General features: G+C 39.0%; 2 protein-coding genes across 11 annotated transcripts in view; one reads left to right on the forward strand and one right to left on the reverse strand.

The window, feature by feature from the left end:
- Nucleotides 1–16141, reverse strand: part of LOC127507149 (uncharacterized) — an 80781-nt gene that overhangs the window by 44082 nt on the left and 20558 nt on the right. The gene's annotated exons all lie outside the window — the stretch shown is intronic.
- Nucleotides 1–16141, forward strand: part of LOC127507138 (NACHT, LRR and PYD domains-containing protein 3-like) — a 56412-nt gene that overhangs the window by 14324 nt on the left and 25947 nt on the right. For 5 of the 6 annotated variants that reach the window (XR_007928246.1, XM_051884077.1, XM_051884075.1 and 2 more), the window contains exons 5-9: nucleotides 4256–6047; nucleotides 6423–6596; nucleotides 6713–6886; nucleotides 7349–7510; nucleotides 10452–10498. Coding sequence is in view for 5 of the 6 variants with exons in the window: in XM_051884077.1 (XP_051740037.1) it covers nucleotides 4256–6047; nucleotides 6423–6596; nucleotides 6713–6886; nucleotides 7349–7510; nucleotides 10452–10498 (2349 nt within the window). In the remaining variant the exon portion in view is untranslated. The remainder of the gene's footprint in view (nucleotides 1–4255; nucleotides 6048–6422; nucleotides 6597–6712; nucleotides 6887–7348; nucleotides 7511–10451; nucleotides 10499–16141) is intronic. The other variant, XM_051884078.1, reaches the window with a different exon arrangement.

The raw sequence follows: 16141 nt of genomic DNA on the forward strand, positions 1-16141 counted from the left end.
GATTATTAACGTTACTGTAGTATGAAGCAGAGCAGGGCGAGTGCTGTGGGAGCGTAACAGAGCACAACACACGTCTCGAGAGCAGCTGAACTTTTCTTAGGGGCCGTTCACATATCGTGCCTAAAAACGCGCAGCCGCACCGCTTTCTCCTCCTTTCCACAAGCGCTTGCGCTCCCGTGGCGTCTGTCATTGCTATACAACCATGAACTGTGCTCTCCATGATGACGAGGAAGTATCGGCAAAGGATAAATTGATTTCTAGCCCTTGCATTAGCTCTACTACTAGACATATTTATGGAGATGAGAAATAAAAACCACCCTGTACAGCTATGATCAGCTGTTCAGCTGAGCTTTCTGTGTTGTTACGGAAAAGCTGAAGCTGATTGGTTGGTTCTTGTCACATGACCTGCTGGCAGCATTCTGAAAAGTTGAGATGTTTTCATCTTGCCGCGGCATAGGCGCGGCTGGTAAAAACGAGTGTGCCGCACTGCATCGCTTCTATTATGAGCGCACTTGCCACATGCCTACATTTGAAATAACGAATTTGCGCGCGCAAAAGACGCGATATGTGAACGGCCCCTTATGTCACAGTCACTGCTTGCGCTTCGTCCGGTCAAGCGTATGTGGGGTAACACAGCCCTGTTTATCATATTAGAAACATTTGGGTGTGCTGAAAATGATACACTGCAGTAGATCGATATTAGTCATGGTAAAACATGGTACTTGTGGTAAATAAAGAAAACGAGATTTAAACAATAACGCCGGTTTCACACCGCAAGCGTCAGCGGCACGTGAGCGTGAACTGCAGCTGCAGAGACGCACGAGTATTCACACTGGAAGCGTTTGTACAGCGTCACAGCAGCGCCTCCAAGCTACATATAAGTGAGCATTTCTTTACAAAGACAGATATAAATTTGTTTTTATAAGTTGATCATTTATAAACTTGATAGTCTTGAAAGTTTGTTAACATGCGGAGGTGTACAACATTCACATATAAATGTAAAATAAATAAAAATAAATTAATAAAAGCCTCGTGTCATCCATTGCTGCTCATGAATGAGGTAAGCTTTGTGTTTTACATCATCTGCCGTGTGCACATGATTACGAGACAGCAAACTCGGCGAAAAAAGCCAGCAAACTCGGGTTTGATTTGGGTCTGCTGCAGCCTATATACAGTTGCAAGAAAAAGTATGTGAACCACTTGCAGAATCTGTGAAAATGTGCAAAATTTTAACAAAATAAGAGAGATCATACAAAATATAATAGAGAGAGATCATACATATAATCCATAGGACAAAAAAATGGCTGAATTTATTAAAATGACCCCATTCAAAAGTTTACATAGCCTTGATTCTCAATACTGTGTGTGGTTACCTGGATGATCTATGACTGTTTGTTTGTTTTGTGATGGTTGTTCATGAGTCTCTTGTTTATTCTGATCAGTTAAACTGAGCTCTGTTCTTCAGAAAAATCCTCCAGGTCCTGCAGATTCTTCAGATTTTCAGCATCTTTTGCGTATTTGAACCCTTTCCAGCAGTGACTGAATGATTTTGAGATCCATCTTTTCACACTGAGGACAACTGAGGGACTCAAACACAACTAATACAAAAGGTTCAAACATTCACTGATGCTCCAGAAGGAAACACGATGCATTAAGAGTCGGGGGGTGAAAACTTTTGAACAGGATGAAGAGGTACAATTTTTTCTTATTTCGCTTGAATATCATTTTTTTCATTTAGTACTGCCCTTCGGAAGCCACAGAAGATACTTGCATGTTTCCCGGAAGACAAATTAAATACAATTTACCTTGATCTTCAAATTCCAAATGTTTTCACCCCCCGTCTATTAATGCATCGTGTTTCCTTCTGAAGCATCAGTGAATGTTTGAACCTTTTTTATTAGTTGTGTTTGAGTCCCTCAGTTGTCCTCAGTGTGAAAAGATGGATCTCAAAATCATTCAGTCACTGCTGGAAAGGGTTCAAATATGCAAAAAATGCTGGAAAACTGAAGAATCTGCAGAAGCTGGAGGATTTTTCTGAAGAACAGAGCTCAGTTTAACTGTTCAGAACAAACAAGAGACTCATGAACAACCATCACACAACAAACAAACAGTCGTGGATCATCCAGGTAACCACACACAGTGTTAAGAATCAAGGGTATGTAAACTTTTGAACGGGGTCATTTTAATAAATTCAGCCATTTTTTTGTCTTGTGGATTATATATAAACATCTTTTATGTAAAATATTTATAATATATAATATCTGTAAAATATATATATTACTCAGGACAGTACTAAATAAAAAATAACATGCATTTTGTATGATCTCCCTTATTTTGTTAAAATTAACATTTTCACAGATTCTGCAAGTGGTTCACATACTTTATCTTGCAACTGTATCTCTCTGTGTAATAACTAAAAGAATGTTTATATATCATATTTTCTGGCCAGTTTACTTTAGTTTTTTATAATACACCATACTTTAACCCAAACTGAATAATTAAAAACAAGTTTAAATGAGTAAATCTTCTATAAATATTTTTCATATACTGACATACTCCAATTCTTGTTAAAACACACTAGATATGTTTATTCTGTGCATTTTGAGCACTTTTTGTGTGAAATCATATTTATTTTGTCCATCAAATGTGTTCACTTTATTTGAGCGTTAGCAGCGCAGCAAAAATAGACCCAGCGCCAAAACGATCGCGGCACTGCTGCTTCTGCTCTGCTCCGCGCTGCCGCGCAGGCTCTGCGTACGGTGTGAATGCTCTCATCTGTTAACATGGGCGCTGAAAAAAATACGCTCTGCTGACGCGTGCGGTGTGAAACCGGCCTAAGACTTAACGTTTTGAGCTATATAACAATAATTAGTTTTCAGTCTCTAAATGTATCCAAACAGTTGTGCCATTGTAAATGTAATGTAAATGTAAGCTTTGGTGTTTCCATGGCTTCTACAAAATAAAACCGGAAATCAAGGTTAACGCGGATATGATGTCATTGATAGGCGACGCACGGACATGGTCCGCATCCTGGTTAAAATGGCATATTTCTCTGGATTTAATCATTCTTGGAAACATCTGGGATAATGTAAGTGATGTAAGTCAACAAAATACATAACACTGTTCTAGTGGTTTTTGGATATTTCGATCCATAAATCTTACATATTGTGCCTTGAATCAAAACTTTTTATACGGTGATAAAATTGATTATTAAGGTTGACCAGTAGGTGGCACTGTTACCAAAATGATTTGTTATCCTCAAGGCATGATTGCAATCACACATGCAAAGGTTCATTTAAGCAGGACAAAACATGCTGAAAATACAGCCTCATGTCCCGATTGTGTGCTAGCTGTCAATGGTGTGATATATCAAAAAGCTTTCAATAACTTAATGGCTGATCATGATTGTCTAATGGAGACAATCCACTAAATGCTGTAGAAGGAATTAGAAAATATTTTAGAGACTTTTAAATTGAAACCAAGGTGTTAGGGGTGTGAAATATACCCACAGACACAATAAACTATAGAAATTTGTCAAGCAGTAGAGATGTTGTGGTTATCTATCAGGGTTACACTCACGTGACATTGTAGTGCTGTGCCCTCACAAAAGCTTATCATTTTTCAGCCATGTGGATTAAAATCAAGTGATTTTAAACCGCTCAAGCGCAGTAAGCCATGAAAAAGAACTAAATTTAACACACATTTGCGGTAGGGGTGGGAATCTTTACACACATCACGATCTGATCCGATTCTGATTCTGAGAGTCACAATCTGATTCCTAAATGATTCTTGATCTACTTTTTACTTATTAATTATTTATCTCACATTTATTGTAAAAAAGATTGTTTTATGAAGGTTTGAGTGGTGTGTGTGTGTGTGTGTGTGTGTGTGTGTGTGTGTGTGTGTGAGGAGATGGAAACAAGCAGAATACGGGTGCTTCTGACAGTGTGTGTCCACTGGCGCAGACTCGTGGAGCAGAGGGAGCGTATTCAGTTCATTCCTATGGAAGTTGAGCTTCACGCTCACGCATAAAGCACACGCACCATCATCGCGCATCTGTGGGTAAAAACTTAAGCTCAGAATCTATCCAGAATCATTGGACAGAGAATCGCGATGCATTGATCCCACCACTAATGTGTGGTAGTTATTATTTTAATAGGAATTACGGACTAGATTAGAATGTACGTTAAGATTTTATTATTTTATTAAAAAACTGATAACTTTTTGCTGGCTGATTTTTCCCTCTTTCTCAAAGGCTCAACTGCAGAGGACAGTAAAGCTGCTCTTCATGAGATCAGCCGCAGACTGAAGAACAAATTAAAACAGGAGTATGAACGAATATTGGTTGGTAATTCTCAGACGGGTCATCAGAAATACCTGAACAATATTTACACTCATCTATATGTGGTGGAGAATGAGACTGGAGGAATAGTGAGTGAGCACGAGGTGAGACAGATCGAATTCAAACAATTTGATGCCAAGGACACACCAATCCAGTGCAATAACATTTTTAAAGTCTATAACGGTCAACGAAACAGAAGAGTGCTGACGATGGGCATCGCAGGTGTAGGAAAAACAGTCTCTGTCAATAAATTCATCCTTGACTGGGCTGAAGGAACAGAAAATCAGGATATTGCATTAATATTTCCTCTTCCATTCCGTAGACTGAATTTGAACACAAAAAACTGCAGTCTAATGGGACTGCTTCACAAATACTTTAGTTATCCTAAAGAACTGGCCTCTCTTCCTGATGGTGACGGTAAAATCATGTTCATCTTTGATGGGCTGGATGAATGTCGCTTCCCTTTGAACTTTAAAAAGAATGACGGATTTACAGATGTTCACATAGAAACAACAGTGGGTGAGATAGTTACAAGCCTGATCAAGAGACAACTGGTTCCTTCTGCTCTCATCTGGATCACAACCAGACCAGCAGCAGGCAGTCTGATACCCCGAGACTACATTGATCAGGTGACTGAAGTGCGAGGATTCAACGATGAGCAGAAAGAGCAATACTTCAACAAAAACAGCAGTCCTGAGGTTGCTGGAAACATCATCCGTCACATCAGGAAATCCAGGAGCCTGTACATCATGTGCCACATCCCCGTCTTCTGCTGGATCTCTCTCACTGTTCTTCAGCCTCTACTGGCTCGAGAGAGCAATGACAAAACACCAACAACTCTCACAGGGATGTACACAAACTTCTTACTTACTCAGCAGCAAAAGATGAAAGCAAAATACAGTTATCCTGAACCTAAAGCCAATGCCAGGTCTTTTGATCAGATTATTCGAAAGCTTGGGAAACTGGCCTTCAAACAGCTGGAGAAAGGAAACCTGATTTTCTACAAAGAAGATCTGGAGGAATGTGGACTAGATGTCAGTGAAGGGTCGGTGTTCTCTGGGTTATGCACTCAGATCTTTCAGGAGGAAAAAGCGGTTTCAGCAAGAAATGTTTACAGTTTCGTACATCTCAGCATCCAGGAATTCCTTGCTGCTCTCTATGTGTTTTTGATTAGCAAAGATAAGAAAGCAAAGCTACTTTTTCAATCCCTGAAAGAAAAACTGACATGGACACTGTCCAGAAAGACACTGTTTCAGCTTCATAAGGCTGCGATCAACAAGGCTTTACAAAGCGAGAATGGACACTTGGACCTTTTCCTCCGGTTCCTTCTGGGTCTCTCTCTGGAGTCTAATCAGAGTGACCTGAAAGAATTAGTGCCACGACTGAAACTCAAAACAGAGAACATGAAAAGCACTGTTGACTATATCAAACAGACAATAGAGAAGGAGAAATCAGTGGAGAGGACCATCAATCTCTTCCACTGTCTAAATGAAATGAAAGATGACTTTGTGGAGGAAATCCAGAAGAATCTGAGCTCAGGAAAGCTTTCAGCACAGAATCTCTCCTCTGCTCAGTGGTCTGGTCTGGTGTTTGTGCTCCTGATGTCAGAAGAGACTCAAGAGAAGTTTGAACTGCAGAAATACAGAAGATCTGATGAAGCAGTGACAAGACTCCTGCCAGTGATCAAAAACACAAGAAAAGCACTGTAAGAGTCTTCTTTACATTCATTTATATACACTGTTGGTCTTTTGTAATTGGGACTTCTTTTTACATGGATGACTTGTTGGCCTAGACAGTTCAGAAAAAATAATAAATGTAAATGTATCAATGTGTGTGATGATATTAAATGCCAAAGTGTCTCCACCATCAGACAAGTTGAACCTGAGTTTTACCCATTTTATTATTCTTAATTGTATCATAAATTAAAGAAACTGAAAATACAGGTTTGATGTTTTATGAAAATTGTTTTAGCAATGCTTACATCGCTACAGTCAGAGGTTTTTCCAAGTTATCTATGCTCTAGATTATAAACACTACCTAATAAGCATTGATATCACTGATTGTTTTGTTCGCTACACAGGCTACAATGCTGTAATCTCACTGCTCAGTGTTGTGAGAGTTTGTCATCAGTTCTACAATCCTCAAACTCCTTCCTGAGAGAGCTGGACCTGAGTAACAATGACCTACAGGATTCTGGAGTAAAGCTTCTTTCTGATGGACTGAAGAGTCCAAACTGTCAGCTGGAGATACTGAGGTTTGAGTTTAAATGCTTTATTTATTTATTTATTTATTTTCCATTAAGTTAATTATTTAAAAACGCACTGTTAAGATTGATTCTGTATGCAATTACATTTTGTTTTTATTGTTCAGATTTTCCATATGTCATCTCACTGCTCAGTGTTGTGAGAGTTTGTCATCAGTTCTACAATCCTCAAACTCCTTCCTGAGAGAGCTGGACCTGAGTAACAATGATCTACAGGATTCGGGAATGAGGCTTCTTTCTGATGGACTAAAAAGTCCAAACTGTCAGCTGGAGATACTGAGGTAAATGGTTTTAAAATAATTGACAAAATGCGATCACAATAAATGATTATCACCGAATGTGACATTTGTTCTCGATGTAATGGAAATAGTCAATGGAAATGATCGGGCCCGATACCAAGCTCATATACTCGTACTCGTACAAATATAGATGTGCTTGAATCGTTCTTCTGATTCTTGACTTGTCACCGTCTGAACAAGCCCAACACAGATGATTGATCGCCATATAAAATCACTGGTTCAGTGGATGGAATCAAAAGTTGCTATTGTGAATGGCGCACACCCCACTGCTGTACATGTTTATAAAAGTGAATGAATACTTTGGTACATTTCCACAGACACTTTTGTTACTTTTATGACTGAATCTACAGAAAATAACAGCATACAAACTGCACAGGTCAGTGTGTGATACTGATCTGATTGTCAAACTAATGTCATGTGGACTGTTGCTGTGTGTGTTTGTAGGTTGTCTGGCTGTATGGTGACAGAGGAAGGCTGTGGTTATGTGTCTTCAGCTCTGAGTTTGAACCCCTCACACCTGAAAGAGCTGGACCTGAGCTACAATCACCCAGGAGATTCATTCATTGATAAATTCAACCATCAAAACTGCACACTGGATAAACTTAAGTATGTTGAGCAGGAAGAGTTTGACTTTATTTATTTCATACATTTACAAAAGTTCTTACTGAGAATAATCAGAGGTTTAGCTGCAGTTATACTACAGGGCTGTCGAATGCTTGATTCTGATTGTTTGACAAACTTTCTAAGGTTCTCAAATATTGTCAAGTAAATGCAGAGCTAAAGTAGTTCCAGGCAGGTCTCAACTAAATTAGAGCATGATTTTTCCTGCTCTATGTCCAATACAAACGAACACAAATGCAATACAGACACACACTAACACACACACATTCAAACATACACATGCACAGAAATGTGTCAGTGCTTCCCCACGACTTCATCAGTAAAATAGTTTCACAATTTATGTAGTATGCCTGAAAAAGGGACTGTAGTAAGTGATGTCCGATATCTAGCTCTCCTCAAGCGGTGTTGGTCAAAACACAGGATCCAATCAGCTTCATCCAAAGGAAGTTTATTTGTTCCTAACACAATGGTAACTTTCATCCAGGCTGTACACAACACAGCTGTACAAGGGCTTTACAGAATTAAAGGGTTAGTTCACCCAAAAATGAAAATTCTGTCATTAATTACTCACCCTCATGTCGTTCCACATCTGTAAGACCTTCGTTCATCTTCAGAACACAGATTAAGATATTGTTGATGAAATCCAATGGGTCAGTGAGGCCTGCATAGACAGCAAGTTAATTTACACTTTCAATGCCCAGAAAGGTAGTAAAGACATATTTAAAACAGTCCATGTGACTACAGTGGTTCAACCTTAAATTTATGAAGTGATGAGAATACTTTCTGTGTGCCAAAAAACAAAATGACTTTATTCAGCAATTTCCTCTCTTCCATATCAGTCTCCGACGCGCGTTCATGAGAGCACCACGACACGTGTGTGGTGATACGAGACACGTGTCGTTTCATTACATGAATTATCCAAACTTTCAAGCTGTGGCATGACAATATCACAATCGATGCAGTACACACTCCTGTTCAGTAGGCATCGCTTGGCACTGATGACATCTACACCACCAGCTCTCCATTGCTCTCTGTCTTTCAGAAGCTTGTGGCTGTGGTTGTGTTGCAGCCTCTTCCATCTCTTTTAGTTCGTTCTCTGAATATTCTTTATTCGAACAAGTAAGGTTGTGCAAAAAAAATGCAATTCATCCTCTGTGTCGAAATCTGCAGACATAGTTATGAATGTTTTATGTTGAGCGTGCGTCTTCCTCTGTAAATACAGTCCTGCGTTTCCAGGTCTTATGTCAGAATGCCAGCTCCTGCCTCATGACCACACGCATGCGTCGTGGTGCTCTCATGAATGAAATTGTTGAATAAAGTCGTTATTTTGTTTTTTTTGGCACACAAAAAGTATTTTCGTCGCTTCATAACATTAAGGTTGAATCACTGTTGTCACATGAACTGTTTTAAATATGTCTTTACTACCTTTCTGGGCATTGAAAGTGTAAATTAAAGGGTCAGTTCACCCAAAAATATATTACTCCCCCTCATGTTGTTCCACACCCGCAGGACCTTCATTCATCTTCGGAACACAAATTAAGATATTTTTGATAAAATCCAATGGCTCAGTGAGGCCTGTATTGCCAGCAAGACAATTAACACTTTCAATGCCCAGAAAGCTAATAAAGACATATTTAAGACACATCAGGTCATGTGACTGCGGTGGTTTACCTTAACATTATAAAGCGACAAGAATACTTTTTGTGTGCAAAAAAAAAAAAAAAAACGACTTTATTCAACAATATCTTGTGATGGGCGATTTCGAAACACTGCTTCATGAAGCTTTGAATCTTCACAAATCTTGTGTTTCGAATCAAAGGTTTGGAGCGTTAAAGTCATGTGATTTTAGTAAACGAGGCTTTGTTATGTCATAAGTGTTTTGAAATTTCAATGGTTCATGTGACTTTTTGATTCACGCTCCGAACCTCTGATTCGAAACACAAGATTCGTGAAGATTCGAAGCTACCTGATGAAAACAGGTGGCACGTGTACATACTCAGTTTCTCAGTAATGAGGTAGTAATGTCACTGTTCTTTAAACAGTTAAGCTACCCTATTAGAGATGCTGCTGCCGGACACACACTCATACACACTCACACACATACGAAACTACTCTGATCAGGCATAACATTATGACCACCTTCCTAATATTGAGTTGGTCCACCTTTTTGCTGCCAAAACAGCCCTGACCCGTCAGGGCATGGACTCCACTAGACCCCTGAAGGTGTGTGTAACGCAGTTCATTTATGTGGGAAGAAGGAGGCGGGATCCGGCAAACACACTTTAATACAAAATATACAAATACAAAACAAAAGTAAAATGGCGGCCGTCCCTCACGAATGACTGCCATACACTAACACAATAAAAACATAACATAAATCCAGGTCTGGTCCTCTCTCGTCTTTCACTGTCGTCGACGCTCCTCCGTGAGAAAGGCGCAGGTGATGCTCCTTTACAATCATGCCACCGGCCTCGCGCCGTTCCCTCACAGCTCTTGCTCTGCCCTGCTTGTCACATACCCCCATCATTTATCATTTCATCTTTATGTTACTAATTTGCATACTGTTAAATAAATGTTATTGAAACGTTCTCTTGACTCCAGAGTCTTTCTGGTAGAACTGATTTCCTGCACCTGTGGACCGTGTATGAGTTTGGGATAAGAGGCCTTGTTGCCATATCTGGGCGACGGGATTTATGCGGCATTTTGTTTTGCTCCCGGCTGATTTTCCTTCCACAATTATGTTTATATTCTTTTTGTAATAAATCGCCTATTGGAACAAGCTGTGTCTGTAACAGTTCTATATTTGGTTGGTAATGTACTTAACCTTACAATTTTCCACAATTAAAATTGTTTTGTGTGAGTGAATGAGAGTGAGAGTGAGAGAGTGTGTTTACTGACTAACTGTATCACTGTGTGTGTTTTCTAGTGTGGATCATGGGGGAGAGTTCAGGATAACAGCAGGACTACACAAATGTATGTCTACTCGCACGCACACACACACACACACACACACACACACACACAGAGTATCTGTCATACTGACAAATGATGCAGTTTAATAATAAATAAAAATAATAAAAACTATAATACTTTTAGATCACCATTATTAGAATTAACTCTAAGATGGTAAAATACTACTACTGTAAACGAAAAATTAATATTTTATAAAGAGTATATAATTTTACAATAGGATGTTACAATACTTCTGTCTTAATGTCTTCACTTAAGCTGTTATATTGGCAGAATTCGGCAGTTTCAGTGAAAACAGGTTTATAAACACACCTTATTACAAATCAGGTAATAAATAAATAATAATAATACTAGGGATGCTCCGATCCGCCTTTTTCGCTTCCGATACCGATTCCGACACCTGGGATTCAGTATCGGCCGATACCGATCCGATATTCGAAATTACCTAATAAACTGTATGCCTCACTGTGTGGAAGAGACTGGGATCATTCTTTTGTGCAAGGCATCAGGCTTGACTTAAACATTACTTTCCTAACTTTGTAAAACAAAATAACAAACAGACACAAATGTAGTGAATTATTTATTAAATAATTGTGCATCAGTGCAACAGTGCAAGCTTCACTAGCTCGGTAGACGTTCAAAATAAACAGAAATCCAGCTGACTCCTTCATCCATGACTCATGGCTTGTTTTTCATGAATGTTTGAGTCATACATGACATAAACTAAATATATTTATATATAAATATATACTATAAAATTAAAAGATTTCTTTTAAATTTATAGCGGAGTTTTTTTTTTTTAATGAGGCAGCAACATATGATAGATAGGACAGAACAAAAAATGCTATTAACAATCTTTCATTGCGCAAAAGTATTATAATATGAACGGCTCCCATACAGAGCGGCACAAAGCGCTTATGCGCATCCCGTGTGCAGAATGATGCGCTTGAAGCATCATGGAGTCACAGCGCGCAGCATTGAAAAGTTAAAAGCACAAAGTGAAGATATACTGATGCGTATTGTATTACCGGTATCTTTGTGTACAGATGAAGTATAATAATAGAAACATTGAATCATCTTGGAAAGAGTTTCATTGTGTTGACTGTCGTAACCGAACGCGGCTCGCAGTCTGAATGCTGAATAGAGAATGACTGACAGCCGCAGCGGAGGGAGGCATTTACGTGAACTTTAATTTAACGACTTAAATATTTATCTGAACCTCCAATTAAACTATGGAATGGCTTCAGAACACTTGGAATATAGTGCACAGAAACTTTGTGGTGCTTTTTAATGTTTTTGTGCCTTTTGTGGGGCTTAACAATAACACAGATTAGTACACGCACAATATCGGATTTGGATCGGTCCCATCCGGCCGATACCCGATCCGGCAAAAATGGCAGTATCGGAGCCAATACCCGATCTGAGTATCGGATCGGTGCATCCCTAAATAATACTGTAATAAGCTGTCCACAAAAATGTTGGATATAATGCGAATGTGAAAATTGAGCGTAACTGGTGCTCGTTGTGTTCCCAAATGAATGTTAAACTCAAGGCACGTGCTGAGATGGAGTTCACTGCATTCATTCCCTGTGAACTGAGACGTGGAAAACAAGCTGATGGAGTGAGCAAAGTGTGCTCTTCACTCTGAAACATGCAGCGCAACAGACTACAGACTTACTTAATTATCGTCTTGTGTGATTTGATAAGGGCACAAACTGTGTTTCTGTAAAACCTGTGTACACCTGGTCACTTCATGCGTTTTCTCTGATGGGATAGCTATCCGATCGTGAAAAGACCAGGTGTAAATGCCCTTCGAAACGCATTCGCTCAAATCACTTCAGGAGGAGGTCTGGGACGCATTCCAGACAAAACTGAACAAGTCTAAATGCATCTGGTTGTTGAAACCACATGTGTCAATTTTACTCCTCCCAAAAATACTAAAAAATAAACATGTGAGAGTGTGTTATACACTACCAGTCAAAAGTTTTTGAACAGTAAGATTTTTTTAATGTTTTTAAAAGAAGTCTCTTCTGCTCACCAAGGCTTCATTTATTTGATCCAAACACAGCAAAAACAGTAATTGTCAGGAGCTGGTTGTGTGAAACACGTGGACGAAGGAGCTTCAATGGAAATGTCTCTAATAACAAAACTCAGGAAATCAAAATACACACAGCCTAACATAAACGAGAACCGACAAAGACAGAGGGAGAACACAGGGAATATATACAGGGCAAACAAGGACCAAATGAGACTTAATTAACAAGACACAGCTGGGACAAATGAACTCAAATGAGGGTAACCATAGGAACTAAATAATGGCGGGAAAAACTGAACAAAGGAGGACATGTGACAAACAGAACATAACTAAACACATGACAGTAATATTGTGAAATATTATTACAATTTAAAATAGCTGTTTTCTATTTGAATATATTCAAAAGTGTAATTTATTCCTGTGATCAAAGCTGAATTTTCAGCATCATTACTCCAGTCTTCAGTGTCACATGATCCTTCAGAAATCATTCTGATATGATGATTTGATGCTCAAGAAACATTTATGATTATTGTAAAACTGAATGGCTACTGGTAGCTCTTCTTGGTTTATGTGAATTTGCCGGTTGATAACAAATCCACTACGGAGCGTCCGGTAAGAGACTTTATCACAGATGGTCAGGTATGCGGGAATAACCCATTTATTGTCACCACATTTATTGGCTGGTTTGCATGTATGTGTGTGGTTTTCTACAAAACAAAGATATAAGAAAAATATATAAGTACAAAGAATAACAAAAAATAACAGTGGTCGCAACAAACATAATAACAGTACAATTTCTGTACAAAGAATACACCAAATACAGTGATTAAACAATCAAATAGAAAAACAAATGTGCCATTATATGAAAAGATGCGCTGCTAGAAATTACTAATATTGAGCAGCTGAAATTCGACACCTCTCAGCGCGAGGACAGAGATGGAGCCGCTCTGTCTAAAATATTAGTGCGCATGCACCAAAAGAGCGCTCTAACTCTCAGAATTGAGCGATACATATTAAATATATATATTAAATAAACCATATGATGATCAAATGGCACCTAGAATTTGGCTTATAAACATAACAGTGATGTATGTGAGGAAACTAGTATGTAAATATACACACGAACATCTTTACACGCTAGTTCGTCTTTGTCACTCACACACATTAACTTATAAACACTCGGGGCAGTTCAACGTTCACAACCAATGTAGAAAACAATGTATGAACAGACGGTTTCACTGTTTCACAGACTGTTTGTTTTGTTTTGCATTAAATTGACCAAAAGTGACAGTATAGACATTTCTAATGTAGCTTTATATTTCAGAAAAAAAGATATTTTTCTCAAGAAAACATTCTACTGCAGAGAAAGGATTCAGAGATGATCCAAATGAAGCAGCACAGAAACTTGACTCCATTAACACTGATTGATGACTGTCAACTGAAAACATCAAATTAAAACTATTTCACATTACAGGGTTTTTTCTGGGTCTAAAATGGTCTTCGGTGGTGGTGGACGAACACTGTCATCCACAGTACAAAATACCGTACCCATGTGAACTGTGAGTTCAGTACTGACAGTAAATCCACAATAAATGCAGAGAAACGAAATATCAACATATCCTATTCATGAATTAAAGAATGAACACTGTCAGGACAGATAATAAAACAAAGAGCCTCTCACACGCTGCGTAATATCATTGCGTCTGCTGCAGCCATGGTACGGCAGCAAAGTTCCTTGATCATTACGCCGGAATGAGAGTATAGTTCCTAGCCATATCGGCCTAGAAAATCACAACTTTTCATTTTCCGTCGGTCTTAGTACATGAGGTAACTACAGAAGAGTCAAGTTTTAAATAGGAAAAATATCGAAACTCTTTGGTCATTTTTGAGCGAGATGCTAACGGTCTAATCAGATTCAATGAACTATGCTAAGCTATGCTAAAAGTGGTACCGCCAGACCCGGAGATCGGCTGAATGGATTCGAAAACAGTAAAACTCAACTGTTCAGCTCTAGGGGAGTTGGAAAATGAGCCTATTTTCAAAAAAAGTGGAGTGTTCCTTTAATGGAGGAATTTGCAGCTTTACTCACAAACTACAATTCCTGATCATCAATAAGGTGAGAATCAGACCCGTTATAAACCCAAATACACCTGAATTAATTACATTAATTGATAAGTGTACTATCAAAGCAGTAATAAAGATGTTTGCCGTCATAATGATGACATTAGCACACACACAAGTAGCAGCTGTTCCGTGCTCAGGCACAGTTAGCGCTGGTTTCCTTGTGCTGCATAGTAACCATGGCAACAGATGGGACAGCTGTGTAACGTGTAGCGACATGCTGTTGTTGTTTCGTTCAAACATTATGGACCATGGCAAGCAAACTTTGGGACAAAAGGAGAAATAAAACGAGGATCAATATCGGCGTGGCGTTTCCGAGATAGCGAGAGCTTTCCGACAAACTTTGACTTGACAGAGACGGCGCTCTTGCACGTTATTAGACAAGGTAAGCAAATGTAGGCTACATAAGACTAATCAATGTTATGTAGCTCAACACGATGAAATGTTAGAATATCATCAGTATGATACTGTAATGTAGATCTAGCTTACTGTTAGTCTCATACAGCCAAACTAATAACAACATTACAACTTTCAAATGCAGTTTAGTATGATAGTGTAACGTGAGACCAAGTGAAACAGTGCTGCGTTACCTCACAGGTTTAATTCATCAAATAAACTGAGCTGTATGAGCAGTATTTCAGCTTTGTGAGTAGTTCGGTAGAATGAAATGTCCTCATTCCTTTATATCCTCTGGGACTGGCGTGTGGCACTGATATCTGTCTCTCATTAGCCCGCGATTCTCGGCCACGCCCCGCTTCATACCACAGTCATGTTAAAAACATGAATGCGTTCACTCATCCATAAACATTATTTCCCCATAAACATGATTAGATCCATCAGAATGACGACAAGTTCATGATTCCACTCATTCACTGCGTCATCAATCTACACCTTTGATATAGTTTTGAAGAGTTTAGCGCCCCCTAGCGGTGAAAAAAAACATACTGTGCCTTTAACAAAGATTAATAAATGCTGTAGAAGTGCAGTTCATTATTAGTTCATGTTAACTAATGTAGTTAAATGTTAACTAATGAACCTTATTGTAAAGTGCTACCTTATACTTTGTTGGTTATAATGAAAGGATTCAATGTGCAGCACTCGGGCTAAGCAAAAACTCAGCCAATTTAAGTGGTGTTGAGCGCATATGGACTAACGATTCTGATTGGCCACTGTGTTCACGTGCTCAACACAAATGTCTGTGATTAGCTACAAAGCTCAGCGCTGCAGAAATATGTTGTAAATAGCAACACTCTTCACAGAGCGCTTACACATTTTAAAGCAGCCGGCTACTGCAGAATGGCAGATATCGTTACATTAAATGAACATTAATCTTTGGCGGGACCAGAGGTCACATTAACCAATACTTTTCTGAAGGCCGTCCGTCATTCTGACAGATTATACTGAGGCTGATGTAACTGTAATTCCCACCCCTGTCCAGTTGGTGGCGAGTGCGCTCCAGTGTGGCAGCAGAGCGTGAGTTCAGAGTCCAG

This window comes from Ctenopharyngodon idella, chromosome 24 (assembly GCF_019924925.1).
Source record: "Ctenopharyngodon idella isolate HZGC_01 chromosome 24, HZGC01, whole genome shotgun sequence".
Classification (NCBI taxonomy): domain Eukaryota; kingdom Metazoa; phylum Chordata; class Actinopteri; order Cypriniformes; family Xenocyprididae; genus Ctenopharyngodon; species Ctenopharyngodon idella.